The sequence below is a fragment of the Hippopotamus amphibius genome, chromosome 15 (genome assembly GCF_030028045.1).
Source record: "Hippopotamus amphibius kiboko isolate mHipAmp2 chromosome 15, mHipAmp2.hap2, whole genome shotgun sequence".
NCBI classification, from domain to species: Eukaryota; Metazoa; Chordata; class Mammalia; order Artiodactyla; family Hippopotamidae; genus Hippopotamus; species Hippopotamus amphibius.
Genome location: NC_080200.1, coordinates 15,759,950 through 15,779,131, shown reverse-complemented (window position 1 = coordinate 15,779,131; position 19,182 = coordinate 15,759,950). Strand labels below are relative to the sequence as shown.

At 58.7% G+C, this 19,182-nt stretch overlaps 2 protein-coding genes across 3 annotated transcripts; both read right to left on the bottom strand.

Annotated features, from left to right (window-relative positions):
* Positions 1 to 2,856: 2,856 nt before the first annotated feature.
* On the bottom strand, positions 2,857 to 7,778 carry CIST1 (colon, intestine and stomach enriched 1). Of its 2 annotated transcripts, XM_057709617.1 has the most exons (4): positions 7,606 to 7,778; positions 5,120 to 5,530; positions 3,115 to 3,260; positions 2,857 to 2,997 (listed from the first exon to the last, which is right to left on the bottom strand). In XM_057709617.1, the coding sequence occupies exons 1-4, from the start codon at positions 7,703 to 7,705 to the stop codon at positions 2,950 to 2,952; spliced, it is 705 nt and encodes a 234-aa protein (XP_057565600.1). In that variant the 5' UTR covers positions 7,706 to 7,778; the 3' UTR covers positions 2,857 to 2,949. The 2 variants fall into 2 exon arrangements, with proteins under 2 accessions (XP_057565600.1, XP_057565601.1); XM_057709618.1 differs by lacking the exon at positions 3,115 to 3,260.
* A 925-nt stretch (positions 7,779 to 8,703) lies between these two features.
* Positions 8,704 to 19,182, bottom strand: IQCN (IQ motif containing N). Its single transcript, XM_057708338.1, has 3 exons — positions 19,168 to 19,182; positions 15,154 to 18,990; positions 8,704 to 9,630 (listed from the first exon to the last, which is right to left on the bottom strand). Exons 1-3 carry the CDS (start codon positions 19,180 to 19,182, stop codon positions 8,704 to 8,706), a joined length of 4,779 nt encoding a protein of 1,592 aa, XP_057564321.1.

Below are 19,182 nucleotides of genomic sequence, written 5' to 3'. Positions count from 1 at the left end.
CCAGCTCCCCACTCACTATTATCTTTTTCTCCTGCCTCAGTTTCCCTGCCCCAAAGGTCTGGCTTCACTCCCTCCCCTCCCTGGACTGAGGGCATCCAAGCACCCCTTTCCTTGGGCAATCAAAACCCTTGCATCCAGACCCAAGGGGTCTCTACTGCCCTCCCTCCCCCACTGGTTCCCCCCACTCATCCCCTGCTCCCAAAAGCAATGGCTGCAGCCCTGGGCTGGATACTTGGATCGAATCTTAGTGGCCTTTCCAGGCCTCAGTTTCCCCATCTGTAAGTGGGCTTCCAGGCAGCTCTGAGTGTTTCCAAGTACTGGGAGCTCCCCCTCCCGCATGGCCTGGGCAAGGCCACCGCACTTCAGTCACAACCCGTCCCCTATGGCTCACCTCGCTCAGCAGGAAGGAGAGCGCTGTTCTGCTGCACCTCGTGGCAGCATGAGGTGTCTCTGAACCTGGGGAGATGGACGTGAGACCTCTGGGCTCTAAGAGCCCCGCTCTACCCCTGTGAGACCCCCTTAGACAGGGAGCCCACTCCCACACCCTTCACTCTCTCCTGGAGCCCATAGATATTCAATCAAGGTAGCCCGGGCCAGACCACAGGCACCAGTGTGGGACACCCACCCGGCCCTCTGCAGGGGCCTCTGTCCAGGGGCAGCGGGCCCGGAGCCCACACAGACTCCCCAAGCCCCCTCCCAACTCCCTATTCGAGTCAGCAGCCTTGCAGCATCAGGACGCTTGGGAAGAAGTCTCCTGTCCCCATGGAGGATCCATTTGGCTCCCAGCCCAGCTCCGGAGGGTGCAGGGACCCCAGCCCACCGCTTGAGGACCCCCCAAACTCACACAAGCTCTTTGAGTCCTGCGTAGGCCTGAAGCTCACTGCCACCAGTGAGTCCAGCCTGAGTCCTGTGATCTCTCAGGGAGCGGCGGGGGTGGGGGAGGGGTGGTACTAAGCCTGCCCAAGAGGCGGCCCAGGGTCCCCACCCCAGTGGAGCCCCTTGACTATCTGAGTGCCAGGCCTGAGCAGGACACACCCACATACTACCCTGAGGACCCAGCCGGGAGGTGGTGGGCAGAGCTAGAGATGATCATGTGTGCTTGTGGGGGGAGTGAGGGTGGAGGGGACGGGTGGGCCCAGAGTGGGCAGGTGTTAAGTTGAATTGTTCTTGTGTTTGCTTATGAGAGAGGGAGGGAGTCAGAGAGAGGAGAGGAGAGAGAGACAGGGAGAGAGGCGGAGACAGACGGAAACATGGAGACAGAGACAGAGAAAGAGAAACAGAGAGAAGACAGACAGAGAGGCAGAGACAGGTGCAGTTTTGAGGTCAGAATGGGAGGATTTTACCAGCTGGGGGCCTGGGACATGGGCTTCACAGCTCAGCCAAGCCCGTGAGGCATGGCTTCAGGAATTTGAGGATGGCCCTCGGGGGGTCCCTGGAGGCTCCCGGAAAGTTGCCCACCACGCTCTGCTGCCCCAGGCAGATCGATGACCCTCTCTGGTCCTCTGGTCAACACCCACTCCACAAACAGTGGGGGCTGGACCTGCGGCAGGAACAGGGGGCCCCCAGGAGGGGCTGTGCTGTGAGGGAGGATGTGGCCAGGGGAAAGGGGTTTGTGTGGTATCGCCACCTCCCAAGCTGCCACAAGTTAATGTTTCACCAGACTCGCTGCCTGCCTGGGAGGCCCTGCTGTCTCCTCTGCCCCCAAGAATCATTAGAGCATGACCCTCCCCTGGGCGGGCTTCACCTCCATGTGCTGGGTGACCTTGACCCCCAGCCTCTCTGACCACCCAACTCACTGTGGGGTAAAGTCAGCCCTGAGGGGGCAGCTCCAGGCCTGAGTCATGGCCAAGGAACACGGCTGAGACCCAGCCTGAAGCCTCCATGTCCCACTCTGCTAGAGAAGCCTGGAAGGTCCCTGGGGGTGGGGTGGGTAGACGGAAGTGCGGGTCCCCATCCCCTGATCTGCCCCTCCCCGAACTCAGTTTTCCCTCCTGTACAATGGGAGGGAAGAGAGTGGATGTTCAAGCTTAGACCCTGGAAAGCAGGACTGAAACAATGGGGGTTGGGGGGGGGGGATGTATTTTGACTCCCTGTTCTCTGCATGCTTCTGGCCCTTTCCAGCCTCCAAGCCTTTGTACAGGCTGTCCCTGCCTCCTGCAGAGCCTCTTCCCCTGCTGATCTGCCTTCCTAAAGACTTGAAGGAAGACCAGTCAGATTCTGGAACTTGCTGGCTAGAAACTCCCCCATGGTGCTCTGGCTAAAACTCAAACTCTTTCCCATAGCCCACCCAGTACCCCAAGGATCCCTCTCTCACCCAGCTCTGACCCTGCTCACTTCTTTGTTGTTTCCCAAATGCCCCAAGTTTTTTCCTACCACAGGGCCTTTGCACTTACTGTGCCTGCTTCCTGGGACACGTTCCCTGGTTTTCCCCAGAGTGGCTCCTTCATCCCTTTCAGGTCTCAGCACAAATATCACTTTCCAGGGAATTCCCTGGTGGTCCCGTGGTTAGGACTCTGTGCTTTCACTGCCAAAGGCCTGGGTTCAACCCCTGGCTGGGGAACTAAGATCCCACAAGCTGTGCGGTGCACCCAGGAAAAAAAAAATCACCTTCCAGAGAGACCTCCCTACCCTCTCCACAAACCTGGACACATGGGACACTGGGATCCAGCCACAGCCCAATCTGTGATGTTGGGCCCTCAGCCCTCTGAAATTATGTCATTTGATCCCCATCAGTCTTCCCCCTTGAGACTCTTAGCTCCATAAGGGTGGAGACACGGTCCCCACCATGACCCCAGCACATAGTACGCACTCAGAAATATTTGTCAAATGAATCCATGACTCAGGACGACTCAGAGGAATAGCAGGGGCTTTATTTCTGCAGCCTTGCCCCTCTCCAGACACCCCAGCCCCATCCAAGCCCCCACCCCACAGCCATCAGCCTCTTGAGGATTACTCCAGTGTGTGATGGGCAGAAGATGACCTTCGGCTCACAAGCTCCTGAAGGAAGAAAACATACAAGAGGGTAGTCAGGCACTAGTGAGGCTTTGCATCAGGGACCTGCCCTGCTTGGGAGGGCAACCCCCCAGCCTAGCCACTCCCTGCCCCCATGGATACCTCATCCAGCTTCTGGAACTCAGACACGCCTTTGTGGCAGCGCCTCACGGCCATTATCACACATCCGATGAGCAAAACAGATACCAGCAGACACACGGCCACCACCACACCTGGATTCCTGTGCAACTCAGGGGCCCTGGTGTCACCTGGAGGGGAGCCCTGAGTCAGCCCTGGACCCCACCCCTTCTAAGGCTGAGACACCCACCAGGGCCCAGAGCCTTTTTTTATTTTTTATTTTATTTTTTATTTATTTTTTAATTTTTTATTTTTTTGGGGGTATACCAGGTTCAATCATCTGTTTTTATACACATATCCCCGTATTCCCTCCCTTCCTTGACTCCCCCCACCTCGAGTCCCCCCCACCCTCCCTGCCCCAGTCCTCTAAGGCATCTTCCATCCTCGAGTTGGACTCCCTTTGTTATACAACAACTTCCCACTGACTATTTTACAGTTGGTAGTATATATATGTCTGTGCTACTCTCTCGCTTCGTCTCAGTTTCCCCTTCACCCCCCGCCCCCTCCCATACCTCGAGTTCTCCAGTCCATTCTCTGTATCTACATCCTTGTTCTTGTCACTGAGTTCATCAGCACCATTTTTAGATTCCGTATATGTGAGTTAGCATACAATATTTGTCCTTCTCTTTCTGACTTACTTCACTATGTATGACAGATTGTAATTCTATCCATCTCATTACATATAGCTCCATCTCATCCCTTTTTATAGCTGACTAATATTCCATTGTATATATATGTCACATCTTCTGTATCCACTCATTTGTTGATGGGCATTTAGGTTGCTTCCATGTCCTGGCTATTGTAAATAGTGCTGCAATAAACATTATGGTACAAGTTTCTTTTGGGATTATGGTTTTCTTTGGGTATATGCCCAGGAGTGGGATTACTGGATCATATGGTAGTTCTATTTGTAGTTTTTTAAGGAACCTCCAAACTGTTTTCCATAGTGGCTGTACCAACTTACAGTCCCACCAACAGTGCAGGAGAGTTCCCTTTCCCAGAGCCTTTTAAGTCCCTTCTCAGGAAGCTGTGCTTACTTCCCTCTCCAGTCACTGCTGTAACCATTTTTTCAAGCACATGTTTATCCTCTAACTTTTGCTTTTCTTTCTTTTCTTTTCTTTCTTTTTCTTTTGAATATATTTGTCTACAAGGAATTCATTTTGATCGCTGTTCCCACTGCCATTGTTGGCCACTCCCAGGAGTTCTTGCAAAGTGAAAAAAAAAAATCCAACCTAGAAATCTGTTCCCAAATGCAGTGACTTGCAGAGGATACATGCAAAATTTGACACTTTGTAAAGATGGTTTATATCTTGTGACTTTAAACAAAATGTTATTATGCTTTGTGTTTGTACTGTTCTTTGCGTGTTTTGGAGACAACGTATTATTGTGAATGACAGGTTTTTCTAGACCCCTGAAAATGCTAGGCCTCTATTGGACCCCTGGGTCCCTGTATGATTGCAACCTGCAACTTCCCCACCCTCACTGCCCCCCACTAGTAACCCACTCACCCTGTTCCATCCATCTCACTCTTCCCTAGAAGCACCAGTCACAGTCCTACCTCAGGGCCTTTGCACTTGCTGTGCTCACTGCTTGGGCTGTTCTCCCCCTAGGTACCTGGGTGGCTGCCTCCTTCACCTCCATCAAACCTAGATCTTGGCCAAACAGCCTTTAAAAATTTCAAATCCTTTGCACTCACATTTCAACCTCTTATCCTGCTCTACTTTTTTCTTTTATTTAAAAAATATATAATTTACTTATAACCTGTCTCCCAACATAACTATGTCTGACACATGATAAGTGCTTAATAAAATGTGCTTGGAAGGAAGAAGGTCTGAAGAGGTTTAGGTGATGCTGGGGTGGGGGCGTGAGGGAAAGAGGCCCTTCCCAGCATATTCTTAGGACTGTGTCTCTCCCTGGTGGCCAATCCCAGAACTGCACCCTGGTATCCACAACCATCCGCCCCCACCTCCCCAAATGTCTCAATACTCACCAAGGCCAGAGGACACAGATATCCCATTAATGGTGGCCGAGGACACAGAGGAAGGCACTGTGCTGGGGTTGGGGTGAGTGGGGCTCTGATGCAGGGTGGTCAAGGAGATGGAACTCAGGGGGCTGGAGTGGGAGGTGAGGGTGTGCTCTGAACTGGGGGAGCCGGAGCTGGGGTGGGTGACTGTCTCTGGTTGTGAGGCGGTGGGCTGGATGGTGGAGGTTGCCTCTGAATTTGAGAGGCTGTGGATGGTTGTGGGATGTTCCTCTGAACTGGGGGTGCTAGGATGCGGGGTGAAATCTGTCTTTGGGCTCTCTTGGCTGGTGTGGTTTTCCACTGAACTAAGGGAGCTGTGGCTGGAGGGAGAAGGCGGAGGTTTGGAAGTCAAGTTCTCCATCTCTGAGGTTGTAACCCCTGGGAAGAAAACATCATTGGGGTACAGGGAGGAGATGATTAGGAACAAGGGTGTGTGACCCTGGCCCAATACCCCCTTGGATGCCTCTTTCCCTGTTATGTCAGATGGACCACACCCACCACTTAGGGAGACTTGGAGGATTTAGGGCACCATGTGAGTGCTCAGTGGGAAACTGAGGTACCCTCGTCTGAAGTTCCTCATCTGAATTCCCGCAGCCAGGGTTCTGGTTCAGGATGGACCTTGCCTGTCCCCTACTCTTGCTTCAGGGTCTAGAAATCCTCTGGATATAGGGAATGGCAGCAACCCAAGCAGCACACTGGACAACTCTTTTAAACCTTCTGGGACTCAGTTTCCTTGTCTACAAAATGGACATCGCAGGAAGTCAGAGTCTCTGAGAGCTCACGCAGGTCTGGTACACAGTGATGCTTGATGGCAGAGATCTACCTCTGAGCTCCCAGGGAGGATCAGCCCTAATCTTCTTCCCCAGGTACCTGGAAGGTCCCCATGGCTAAACACAGAGTTTTATTGGGGGCACAGAGGCCTGGGCTCTCAGAACTGTCAGAGGATCAAGACTCTGGAACCCCTGATACCTTGTTTCAGCTGCTCCCTAGCTTCTACCCCATCCTAGACATCGAGCCCAGGGGCCAGGTTGAGGGTGGGTTAAGATTTCATGGGGCACCTCCCACAATTACTTTCTTCCCCGTTCCAGGCTGCTGGGCACCTTAACTGCTTGCAAGTTCATTCATCAACCACTCCCTGCCCCACCCCATCCACTCTGCCCTGGGCCAATCTCTGTGCTTCCTCCCCTGCCTCACCCCGATCAGCAGAAATGCGGAAATAATATCCAGTACTGACCCCAGGAGGGGGCAGGGTCCACATGCAAACCCCATTTCTCTGTCCAGTTTCCCAGGCCCTGCAGGGATGGCAGGTGAGTCTAGAAGAGGCATGGTACACTGGCCTGATTTCATCCCTATTTTACAGGTGGGGAACTGAGGCTCAGAATGGTAGTCTCTAGCTCCAGTTGACTGGGAAGTGTTAAGAAGACCCCTCAAAGACCTCCAAGGAGTCAAGGACTAAGAGTCCAGCTTCCCCAAACTGCCTCCCACCATTATTTGAGGAGGAATCCAGATGACAGGAGGTTTCTGTTGAAATGAAGATGACTCAGGGGCCACAGTGGACCCCAAGCCAAGCTAGACCTGTGAGGAGTTGAACTTCTAAAGCAAACTAAGGAAAACTAGTGGGCCTAGAAAGAGGAGGTTGTGGAGGACATAAGCTCTGCTGAGTGCCTGGCACAGAGCAGGCACTCATGAGCAGCTGGAAAGTTGACCAGAAGGTAAAATGGGGCTGTTTCTATGCACTGTACCAGGAGTTTGTTTTGCCCAGAGACTCCTAGACCAGGAGGATTGCACGAGCCAAATCAACTGGTTCTAATCTGGGTCTGGTACAGGCTGGGAGACTTGGCTTGCCTGAGCCTCAGTTTCCAGAGCTATGAAATGGGAATAAATGTGGTGCCCTCTGAGTGAGGCCCTTGTCTGCTAGGAGTCTCATGCGTGGTGGCCTCCACTCTGATATTCCAGGTTTGGGGCTGGGACATGGGTCAGAGAGAGTGATGGCTTCTCCACGCTGGGAACCGTCTTATAGGGCAGCAGAAAGAAATTGTCAGGCACCAAGAACTTCTGGCAGCCACAGATGCTCAGTGACCAGGAAGTGAGCCCTTCTCCCGCCCCCACCCCTCATGGTCCTGGGGGCCTCACCCTTCTCCCTTTGCGGTCTGGCTAAGAGAAACTGAGCTTTGAAACGGAACCTCAAACTGTGTATGAGGCACGCAACAGCAGCTCGCTGGTTCAGGTTATGCTGGGGCCGCAGACTGGCAGCCTCAGGGCTGGGATGGGGGGTGGAGGGGTGGTGGTGCTCCCACTATTCCCAGGACCTGCCCAGCTTGCTTCTGGGAGGAGCAGCCCTTTTAGGGGGAAGAGGGGAGTGGTCGAGCAGCGTGGCCTGAGGGAGGCGTCCAGATCCCAGATGTGTGGCTAGGCCATATGCCCCCTCCCAGCTTCCTGGAAGCTGTTCTTACCTATAGAGGTGACCGTGGAATTTCCGGAACCAGGTTTCAGCAGCAGCAGTAGCACCAGAGCCAGCAATAGAAGTGCCGGCGGCAGCTGGGAGCCCGCCATTCTTGTGTCGAGAAGGGGGGCGGCGGGCTCCGGACAGGTGTGTGGCCAGGTGCGTGGCCAGGTGCCTGCTCTTTACCCCTGCGCGCCCCCTGCTGGCGGCGCGCGGGCCGCTCAGGCGCGAGGCGGAGGCGGGGCTTCCGGACGCCGGGCCTCTGAGGGGCGCTCCTGTTCACCAGCGGGAACATCCCTGACCCCCCCTCTCCACCTGGACCCCTCCACCTCTCCTGACAGACCCTCCTGGTTCATGACCCTGAAGCCTTCACACTCTGCCTTTCCCCTGAGGACACCCCTGCCCCTTCTAGATCGCCCTGGAGCCCCAGGGGAACTCCCACCACTCTGAGCCCCCTCTATGGCTGCCCCAAACCCACGACGTCACCCCCCTCTGCCCCTCGTCTTGGCCAGGCTTTCTCCTCTGGGTGCCCCGAGCCCCCCTCTCCCCCTCTGCCCTGTCCTTCATCCCACTGGCTGGGGATGTCTGCGTCCGGCTCTCTCTCACCCAGATCGGGGCCCCTTCGGGGTGGGCCCAGCATCCCCCCTAATCAGGATGTGGCTGGAACCCTCTAGTACTTCCTGAATGAGGCACCCATGCACCCCCTGTAGGATTTTTAGGGCCAAGGGACTCGTGGTGGCCATTCTAGGCCAGGCCCCCAGACACTGGCTTCCGGAGTACTTCCAGCTGGAACTGACTGGATGCTGCCCCGCTAGCCTTGGATGAATGTGATATTACACGTGAGGCCACGCTGGCAGCCCCGACCTCCAGGAAAGGCTTCGGGTCCCCATCCCAGCCATAGACCCTGGGTGCCAACTGCATGGTTGGAAGTTCTGGGCCCCTCCTCTCCTCAATGTTCCGAATCGCCCTAATTTCCCCTCACACCATGCCCGAGATGCCCCCATGAGCACAGGCAGACCAAGACCCAGGCTGTGGAGGGCTTTATTCATTTGATCCAGAGAGCCACATGGCCCCTCCCCTGGGGTCCCCCCACCGGTAAGCCAAGGTGCTAGACGCCTGGCCACTGTGTGTGCCGCGAGTTGTCCCACATCGCTGGTCCCAAGAGCGCATCCGTGGTGAGCGAGGCCCGGGTGCTGTGGCCGCGCCAGGTGGCTTGAAGCATCTTGGCTGCTAACTGCTGCTGCCGCAGCTGGCGGCGTACAGTGAAGCCCCTCCAGGCTGACTGGATGGCCGTGGCTGCCTTGTTCTGGCGATTGGGTTGCCGGGGGCTCCGGGGGGTTGACTGGCTGATGCAGCCCCGCGGCCTGCTGGCCTGGCCCGCAGCACCCCGGCCCGTGCCATGCACCACCCGGGTGGGCAGGGTGTGGCCGCACGTGTGGCATGTGCGGGGGCTGGAACCCACAAGCATCACCACGCTGGGTGGACTCCCCAGCCCGGAGCTCAGTGACTGGCAGAGGCTACAGGCGTGTGGCTGGCAGGACTGGAAGCAGCGGTGGTCAGACGTCGTCCTGGCCCCGCTGCCCATCTCAGCCCACATGCCTGGGAGCAGTACTTGCTGGGCGTGGCTCTGGCGAATGCGGAAGCCTCGCCACGCAGCCTGGATGATCGTGGCGGCTCTGCAGAGCCGGGCCAGGTCCCGCCGCACACAGTAGCCACGCCAGGCGGCCTGGATGACGATGGCCCACTGGTGCCACACCTTGATGGTACGGCGCACTAGGAAGCCACGTGTACATGCCTGGATGATGACCACGGCGCGGATGATTATCTTTTCGACGGCCTGCACCGATGCCACCAGCTCCCCCGGCCGTCTGGGGTCCACCGCCGCCTTGCTGCCCACGACATCCCATGGCACAGTCCCCCTGGCTGGCTCCCACGCGCCGCCAGGGGCCACGGTGCTGTTCGGGGGCCTGACCGCTACACTGGGGACGGCGGAGTTCCACGCTTGGCCACCAGACACGCCCGCGTCCTCAGGGCCCTGGAGTACAGCGGGAGTCAGGGGTGCCCCGTGACTGCCTGCAGGAGCCACGGAGCTAAGGGAATTCCGAGACTCCTTCGGCGACTCCTGGTTAAAAAGGGGCCGCTGAGAACCGCTCGGTGAAGACTCATAGCCCAGAGACACCCTCCGAACCCCCAGATTCAGCCTAGGGATGGCTGTGCCATGTGCCACCTCACTGGTGCGTATTATTGGCCTGATGGCCGGTGGCAGCACGCCCGTGGATGGTTTAGGAACTTCCTGGGGGGGCCTGGGGGCATCCTCCTGCTGCTGATGGGACGGCACAGTCCCAGCCACAGAACTGTCTGGCGTTGGTGGCAAAGCAGTATCGTGCATGGACCTGAAGGATCTTCTAGGGCCAAGGGACTCATGGCCGTTCTGAATCAGATCCCCAGACACTGGCTTCTGGAGTGCGCTGGGGACGGCTTCCTTCTGGGACCCACCGGACACTCCCCGCTTAACCAGGGGTGGGTAAAGTGGCACATGTGTGGTCCCTCTGGTGGCCCCTGACTTCCAGGAAGTGCTTGGGGTCCCCATCCCAGCCACAGATACTGGGTGCAAACTGGTTGTCATAGGACTGCCATGGGCCAGCTTGGATGACCCTGGGACTACAGGAGAAGCCATCAACCCATGTGCGTGGCCCCGGGGCAACACATGAGCCACTGAGGGGCTCCGGGGTCCAGGGTGAGACACTGGCGTCTGTGGATGAGCCGAAGGGGCCCCAACGCCCTTGACAGATTCCGTCTGCACACCAGGGACCCCGCTAACAGCCACAAAAGGGGAAGTAGGGGTCCCCCAATTGGTTGCTGACCTCTGCTGCAGAGTCGGGGTGCCAACCCTGGCCATGGAGTGCTTGGCAAAGCTCGGGGACTGGGGAGGGACAGAGGCCATGCCTCTGGTCACAGACATGGTATGCCTGGGAGTCACCTCCTCCAAGAGCGGCCTTTGGTCTTTGGGACCCAGACTCTTATCCTCTGTAGGGAACTCTTGGCTGTAGTCGATGTCCTTTGCCAGGGGACTATGGTACATCCACGGGGTTGCCTCAAGGACCTCAGACTCCCTCCTGGATAAGGACCCCTGGGGCAAAGCCTTGTCCGGGTCCTCTGGCTTCATCACAGTCTGGGAGCCTGTGGTCTCAAACGGCATCATCCCAAGAGCTTCCCTCAACTGTGAGGCCTTTTGCAGAACCGTAGGGACCTGGTACACTCCCTTGGCTGTGCCATTAGCTTCCTGGAGATGCGCTTGAGCCAGGCCAGGGGTATGGGACACCTGGAAGGAGGGCATGGACGCTTCCCCTGCCAGGGCTCCGTGATATGGACGAGGAGAGATCCCAATCAGCAAGGACCCCTGGGGAAGGCTCGGGGCCACGCCTGCAACTGTGTAGGGTGGACCAGCTGTACTAGCCATGGACCCCAGAACTAGGTTCTGACCCAGTCCCCCAGGCATAGATGCTGGGTCCCCACTAGAGGCCACAGGACAAGGAGGGAGACTCGAGCCCACCCCACTTGTCATTGAACCGAGCAGCAGGCTTGGAGCAATTAGACGCGCTGAGGGTCTTACAGAGAGCCCTTGTCTCTTCCCACCAGCCCTGGATGCTGCAATCACACTGGGGGACACCGCAGTCGCCACAGAACTCAGAGGCAGGGTTGTGGCCATGCCACTGGCCCCAGAACCTGGAGGGAGGCCCTGGGCAACAGTGCTGGTCACGGGATCTGAGGGAAGGCCCTGGTCCATGCCTCCAGTCGTAGACCCTGGAGGAAGGCCCTGGCCAAAGCCACTGATCACGGACCCTGGGGGAGCGGTCTGAATCACACTATTGAGCTCATAACCTAGTGGAAGGCCGGGGGCCACGCAACTTATCGTGGACTCTGGAGGAAGGCGCTGGGCCATGCCCCTGAACACGGACCCTGGGGAAAGACTAGGGGCCACGCCACCGGCCATGGTACCTGGGGCCACAGCTGTGGTCATCCTACTGGCTGTAGACCCTGGCATCACACCACTGGCCACGCCCCCCCCAGGCGCGTGGCTGACAGCACCTGCTTGTTGGTAACTGGATGTGGAGACTGTGGACACAGAAGGACACTGTTGGGCCAAAGATATCGGGAGATTGACACTGCCCTGAGATATGCTGGGGCCCACGCTGGTCAGGGAAAACTTGGACGAACTCACCCCCAGTCCCGCGGGCACTGAAGCCGGAGAGAAGCCAGGTCCTGCCCTGGAGGCTGGTTCACAAATCAAAGGGGCACCAGCCACAGAGGCCTGAGAGGTAATGGACGCCATCCCCCTGGCCACCAGAGATTGGCTGGGGTCCAAACCAGTCGCCACACTTCTGCGGTCCATACACCGTGATGTGTCAGGAGATTTAGGTACCTGAGACGTACCTAAGAACATGCCAGTAGCCAGAGTCCCCCGAGATGCATTTGGGAGCGTGTCCGCAGCTGTGGTACCCTGGGACAGGCTTGTAGCCATGCCCCTGAAGAGAATCCCCTGAGCTATACTGGTTCCCTGGCCCAGACAAGAGTCCTCTCCACTGGCCACAGATGCCTGGTAGAGGTTTGGAGCTGAAACCGTGACAGCAGGTTGTTCAGTTACGCCTGGGTGCCTCCCACTGATACTGGGTGGCTGATGAAACCCAAGGGCCACCTCGCTGAACTCAGCGGCCTGGGGATCTGGGGCCACCCCACTAACCATCCGTAGATCTTGACATGGGTCCCCCCTAGTAGACACAGTTGGCTGACTCAGACCCTGGCCCATGCTGTTAGACACTGCTGGATGTGGTGCGCACGAGGTGACTTCAATGGCAAAAGATGGAGGATGCTGACTGGGAGCCATCGCATTCACCCTTGATGACAGTAGATTTGAACCCATCCTAGGGGCCCAACTTGGCTGACTGAGTGCACAACCCGTACCACCGATCACAGATGGCTGGGCCAGGCTGGGGGCTACCACACACGCCAGAGCCGGTTGGCCTAAGCTAGGAGACATCCCACTGGCAAAGGCTGGCTGGACTAGGACAGGGGTTACTCCAATGGTCAAAGATGGTTGGCCTAGGCTAGGGGCCACCCCAATGGTCAAAGATGGTTGGCCTAGGTTAGGGGCCACCCCATAGGTCACAGATGACTGGGCTAGACTGGGGGCCGCCCCACCAACCCTAGATGCCTGGCCTAGGCTGGGGGTCATCCCATCTGTCATAGGTGGCTGGACTATGCTTGGAGCCATGCCACAAGCCACTGATGGTTGGCCTAGCCTGGGGGCCACCCCACCAGTCACAGGTAGCTGGACAAGGCTGGGGGCCACCCCAGTGGTCATAGATGGCTGAGCTAGGCTCAGGGCCACCCCACCGGTCACAGGTGATTGGGCTAAGCTGGGAGCTACCTCACTGGCCACAGGTGGCTGGGCTAGGCTGAGGGCCACCCTACGGGCCATCAACGGTTGTGTAAAGCTGGGGACCACCCCATCAGTCAGCGATGGCTGAGCTAGGCTGGGGGCCACCCCATAGGCCATCGATGGCTGAGCTAGGCTGGGGACCACCCCATCAGTCAGCGATGGCTGAGCTAGGCTGGGGGCCACCCCATAGGCCATCGATGGCTGAGCTAGGCTGGGGACCACTCCACCAGTCATTGATGTCTGGCCTAAATTGAGGGCCACCCCACTGATGCTAGGTGGCCAGCCTAGGCAGAGGTCCACCCTATTGGTCCTGGATGTCTGGCTTAGGCTGGGGGTTTTGTTACTGGCCTTAGATGGCAGGCTTAGGCTGGGAGTCATTTTACTGGCCACAGATGGCTCAGATAGGCTGGAGGTCACTCTACTGGCCATAGAGAGCTGGCCTGGGTTTGGCAACACCTTACTGGCTACTGTAGGCTGGGATAGGCATGGGGTCAACCTACTGGCCACAGATGGCTGCTGACAGACAGTAAGGACCACATTACTCAAAGACAGACTTCTGGTCAACCCAGTCCTAGAGGGTTTCTGGGACAAGCTCTTCTTCAGATTCACGGAACTTTGGCCTGAGGACATATCTGTCTCATCATCTGAGCCCCAGTGGACACTCAAGGTCATGCGACTGGCCACTGAGCGGTGATGCAGAGTGGGGATCAGTTTTGAGGCTGTAGAAGACTGGCCATGGAGGTTTGGGCTCATGTGCCTATGGTCTGCTCTCTCAGTCTCTTCCATATTCCCAGGTCCCTGGGACCTCTCCACGGCCTCCCCAGAGAGGAGAGCATCTAGATGAAGGTCCTGGTCAAAGCTGGCTTCCCAGGACTCCTCCTCCACCAGGTCAGCAGCGGTCATGCTGGGCACAGACATGGTGGAAAGGCTGAGTGAACTGCAGCTGCGCAGTGAGCTCTGGGAATCGCTCATATTGGGGCCATAGCCTGTGGAGCCCTGGGAGAAGCTTCTGGCCAGGTCGCTGTCTGGACCCTGTGGCAAAGTGGCCACCAGTTCACTAAGTATATGGTTAGTCATCAGCTCCTGTGGGCAGTGCACACTGGAAACGGTACCCCGTGTTTGATTCTTCTCCTGCCCAGGGATGGCTGTACGGGGAAGGGTGGGTGCCAGCCTATTGCCCGGGGAGGCTTGGAACAGAGAGGGATCAGCCTGAGTCTTAAGTGCCCAGCGATGACCAGGAGCCAGGGAGCCAGGCCGGAGACCTTGGGTTATGACACGTGCCTTGGGGGACTGTGGTTGCGCTTTGCTCACTGTGGCGCCATGTGATGGACTTGGGGTCACCTTGTTGGTCATCTCCCTAATGGCCTTGGAGGCTCGCTTATGATTTGGGGACCAAGTTCCCTGCATGGTCTCCGCAGGGACCATAGAGGGCTGTTGCAAACCTTTGGCCCCTGAGGGTCGACACGCACCAGGAGGTACCCTACTGACCCTGGGGGACTGACACCAGCAAGCAGACCCCCCATAGGTGGCAGCGCACTGGTGGGAGGGGGTGCCCCTCCCACGACCCGTAGTGCTGGGAATGCTACCCGGCGCCACCCTGCCCTCCCCCAACGATGCCCACGAACGTGGGGCCACCCTGCTGACCTCGTGTGGGCTGTGAGTGCTTGGGGGCGTGCTGCCACCGGCCAATGACAGCCGGCTCGTGCTGGGGCCCACGCCACTGGCCACGAGTGGCTGCCACAGACTGGGGGATGGCTGCTGGCGGGGCCAGTTGGGCCAATTGCGGTCCACATCACTCCCCATGGGACTGAGATCTGATGCCAATGCACTAGCCCTTGGGTGCAGGCACACATTTTCCTCACGGACCTTGGAGGTCAGGGGCAGATTTAGGGAGTCTCTGCTGGGTTCCATCTCCCATGACAGAGTGGGGCCCGGGGTAGCAACTGGGGGATCCTGATGAACGGTGGTGATCACCCTCGCAGTCAAGGAGGTGCCCTCAGAGACCACCGATGAGCAGGGTGACCCCCCGAACATGGCCCCCTCCCCCATCTCTTCCAGGAGCCCAGAGGGCCAGCTTGTGATGAAACCGTCCCAGGCCCCGCCCCAGGGAACCCTGACCTTGCTGGGCTGTAGTCTCATGGGGCCCAGGGTGGGTCGCCATGCGGCCGACGGGCGCCCCCTGCAGTCCACCTCCACTGGGGTAGGCATCACAGGCATCCCGCGTCCCGCCGTTTTCGCGGCAGCCTTGGGGAGGACGACTCCAGACCTCAGGCCCGCCTGAGACAAAGACTGGCTGAGGACTGCACCCAGCTCACCCTGACACAGGGCCTGGTTCAAGGTGGCCAGCTCCTCCTCCGTCAGGGCCTTGCTGAGCACTTCCGCCAGTCTGCCCTGAATGGCCTTAGTGAGTTCGGACCACAGCTCGCCCCGGGACAGGGCACGGGCCAGGGTGGTGCCCAGTTCACCCCAGGGTAGCGCCTTCGCCAGCGCTGCGCCCAGGATGCCCTGGGGCAGGGCCTTGGCCATCGAGGCTCCTAAGACTTCTTTGGACAGGGCCTGGTTCAGGGCCGCCCTCACTTCCCCGTGGGACAGGGCTTTGGCCAGCAGGGCGCGGAGGTCCTCCTGGGAACCCAGCAAGGTGGCCAGCTCCACACACAGCGAAGCGAGCTGGGAGGCTGCCAGCTCCTCCTGGCAGGGCGGGGCTGGGCTGGTCGTTGATGGCTGGGCCCGGGTGGCCCCACTGTCCCCCCAGGATTCGACATTGCACGTGGTGTGTCCAGCAGATGCCAGCAGAGGCACCAGCATGTTCTGGGTCTCAGAGGCCCCCTGGCATGGGCCCTGGATGACCTTGCCCTGCAGGAAGCTGTGGGCTGGGAGCTGGGTCAGTCTGTCCTCTGGCTTGGCTCGGGGCAGTGTGCCGACGTGCTGACAGGGCTGGGTGGAGGCCTGGAACCCAACTAGGAGTGGCTGGGACTGGGTCTTGCTGCTGAGCTCAGCAGCCTGGTGGGTCGCATAGAGGCTCTTGGCTGTTTCTGTGACCAGTTGAGCCTGGGACCGCGCCTTAGTCAGCCCTGTGCGTAGATGCACTTGGGACTGTACCTTTATCGCTTCTGTGGCCAGATGTGCCTGGGACTGCGCCTTAGACAGACACATGCCCAGATGTGATTGGGCCGGAGCTGCGGCCAGCTCGGCAGGTGGATGTCCTCGGGACGGGTCCTTGGTCGGCTTGGTAGACACATGTGCCTGGGGCAGGGCCTTGGTCAGCTCGGCCAGCAGGTGTGCTTGGGGTGAGCCTGTAGTTGTGCATGGGGCCGGTTGTGCCTGAAGCAGACCTGTACCCAGATGTGCCCCAGCTGTTCCTACGGGCACACACACCTGGGACTGGCCCTTCACAACATCCATCCTCAGGCGTGCCTGCTTATTTCTGTCCTCAGCCACTTTTGCCCAGGACAAAGCCCCAGGCATTTCCACGGCCATACTGCTGTCAGATACTGTTTCCGTTTTCATCTGCTTCTGGGAGAAGGCCTTGATTTTCTCAACTTCCAAAGGAGGCCTGGCTGGGGCCTTGGGAGCCCCAGCCCCCAGATGTGACGGGGGGAGGCACTTCACTTTTCCCTCAGTCAAGTACGAGCGGGATGAGACCTTGACCACCCCTGCCGCCTGCCTGGCGTTCACCACAGCCTTGGCCTTTGGTCCACTTAGACACGTGTGGGATGAGGAGTCGGGGGTGCCAGCGGCCGCCGCTGCTGAAAATGGAGGCTTGAGATGTCCAGCTGCTGGAGGGGGCAGGCACAGGGTCCTGAGGATGGTGGCGACCGAGCGTAACTGAGCTGGGGTCTTGGTGATCATGGCCGCCAGGCGTGTCTGGGGAGGAGGAGTTTTATTCACCGAGGCTCCTTGGAACCTCTGATGAGATGGGGTCTTGGCCATCGTGGCCGCCTGAGATGTCTGCAGTGGGGTCTTGGCCACTGTGGCCGCCGGGCGCACCTGCGGCGGGGCCTTGGCCATCACGGGCCCTGCCCACGTCTGGGGCGGGGCTTTGGCCATCGCGGGCCCTGCCCACATCTGGGGCGGGGCCTTGGTCATTGTGGCCGCCGGCTGTGTCTGGGTTGGAGACCTGATCATGGAGGCCAACAGGAATAACTGGGGCGAGGCCTTGGTCATCGTGGCTGCCGGTCGTGTCTGGGGTGAAGTGTTGGTCATTGAGCCTGATGGCCGCATTTGGGCTGGGGTCTTGGTCACTGGGGTCGCCGGGCAGGGTTGGGGAGGGGTCTTGGTTATGGTTATGGCGGGCCCTGGGCATGGCTGGCGTTGGATCTTGTTCACCATGGCCGCCAGGCACGCCTGGAGTGGGGTCTTGGTCACCGTGGCCGGTGGGCACGTCTGGGGTGGGGTCTTAGTGGCTGGGGCTGGGGGGTACACCTGGGGTGGGGTCTTGGCCATTGTGGCTGCTGGGCACGTCTGGGCTGGGGTCTTAGTCATCGGGACTGCTGGGTACATTTGGGGTGGCATCTTGGTCACTGGAGCTGCCAGGTATATCTGGGGTGGGGTCTTGGTTGTTACCGTGGACCCTGGGCAAGGCTGGAGTGGGGTCTTGGTTATGACATGTGCTGGGCCTGCCGGTGGCACTTTGAGGACCTCTGCTTCCATGTGGGTCTGGGTCTGGATCTTGAGTTGCCCTTGAACTGCCTGGGCGCACCTTCCAGACGGTGGTGGCCCCGGGGTTCCTGCCTTGTTGGCTCTGGCAGTTACTGGCCTGGTCTTCGTGTGCCCTTCTGCGTGGACAAGGCAGGCACTTCTGATGGTTCTTGTGAACAGGCATGGGCGGCCCTTCGCATCTGGACTCACAGGACACGGAAGTCTGATGGCCACCGTCTGGTGTGGCAGGAAGGGGACGCTGGGGCCTCCGACAGAGCACGTACCAGGCTGTGACACGCCCTGGGACTGCTGCAGGGCCAGCTGGTGGGTATAAGTGGCCAGGCTGTCCGAGGAAGGGAACTGGGTCTCCTTGCTCACCATGGTGGGATGGGTCAGAAGGGACCTGCCCTCTTCCGGATGCAGGAACCGTACCAGCTGGGGCGGGTGGTAAGGGATGTCTCCCTCCTCCGCCTTCGCTTTTTTTTCCATCGTCTTGCCAGACCGGAGGAGGCGCCTGGTGTTGAAGCGTCGCCAGGCCTCCTGGATGGCCTTGGCCGCCATCATCTGAGAGATTAGCTTCTGCCGGAGCTGGTAGCCCCTCCAGTTGGCTTGGATGAGGGTGGCTGCGCGGGACAGCATCATGTCCATTTCGTCCACCAGGACATTCTTGAAGGCCTGGCTCTCCACCACAGCCCGGAGGCGTGGGACACGGCGAGCCACTGTCTCGTCCTTGTCCGGCTGTTGCAGAAGGGTCTCCTTGGATGCAGGTGGCTCATGCGTGGGCTGTGCACGCAGTGTCCCTGCTTTGACTTGGAGGTTGGGGACGGGCTGGTAGGAGCTCTTTCCACTGGGTGACATCTGTAGCTGTGGACGCAGTGTCCCCGCTTTGTCTTGGAGGTTGGGGACGGGCTGGTAGGAGCTCTGTCCACTGGGTGACATCTGTAGCTGTGGACGCAGTGTCCCCGCTTTGTCTTGGAGGTTGGGGACGGGCTGGTAGGAGCTCTGTCCACTGGGTGACATCTGTAGCTGTGGACGCAGTGTCCCCGCTTTGTCTTGGAGGTTGGGGACGGGCTGGTAGGAGCTCTGTCCACTGGGTGACATCTGTAGCTGTGGACGCAGTGTCCCTGCTTTGTCTGGGAGGCTGGGGACGGGCTGGTAGGAGCTCTGTCCACTGGGTGACATCTGTAGCTGTGGACGCAGTATCCCTGCTTTGTCTGGGAGGTTGGGGATGGGCTGGTAGGAGCTCTGCCCATTGGGTGACACCTGTAGCTGTGTTGCCTGCTGCATCATTTTGGTTCCTAGGCGGGTCAGCTCTGCCTGTGGGGGGCAGTAGCGAGGTGGTCAGGGAGCAGTGTGGTGCAGACACGAGGCCTCCTGGCTGGCGGGTCCTCACCCCAGAACCTACATCTTCTTGTTTCTGGCACTTTGCAATCTTCCTCCTCTCCTTTGCAGGCCCTGTCTCTCCCAGCTACACACCCAGGTGGCCTTTGGTACCCACATCTCCCTCAT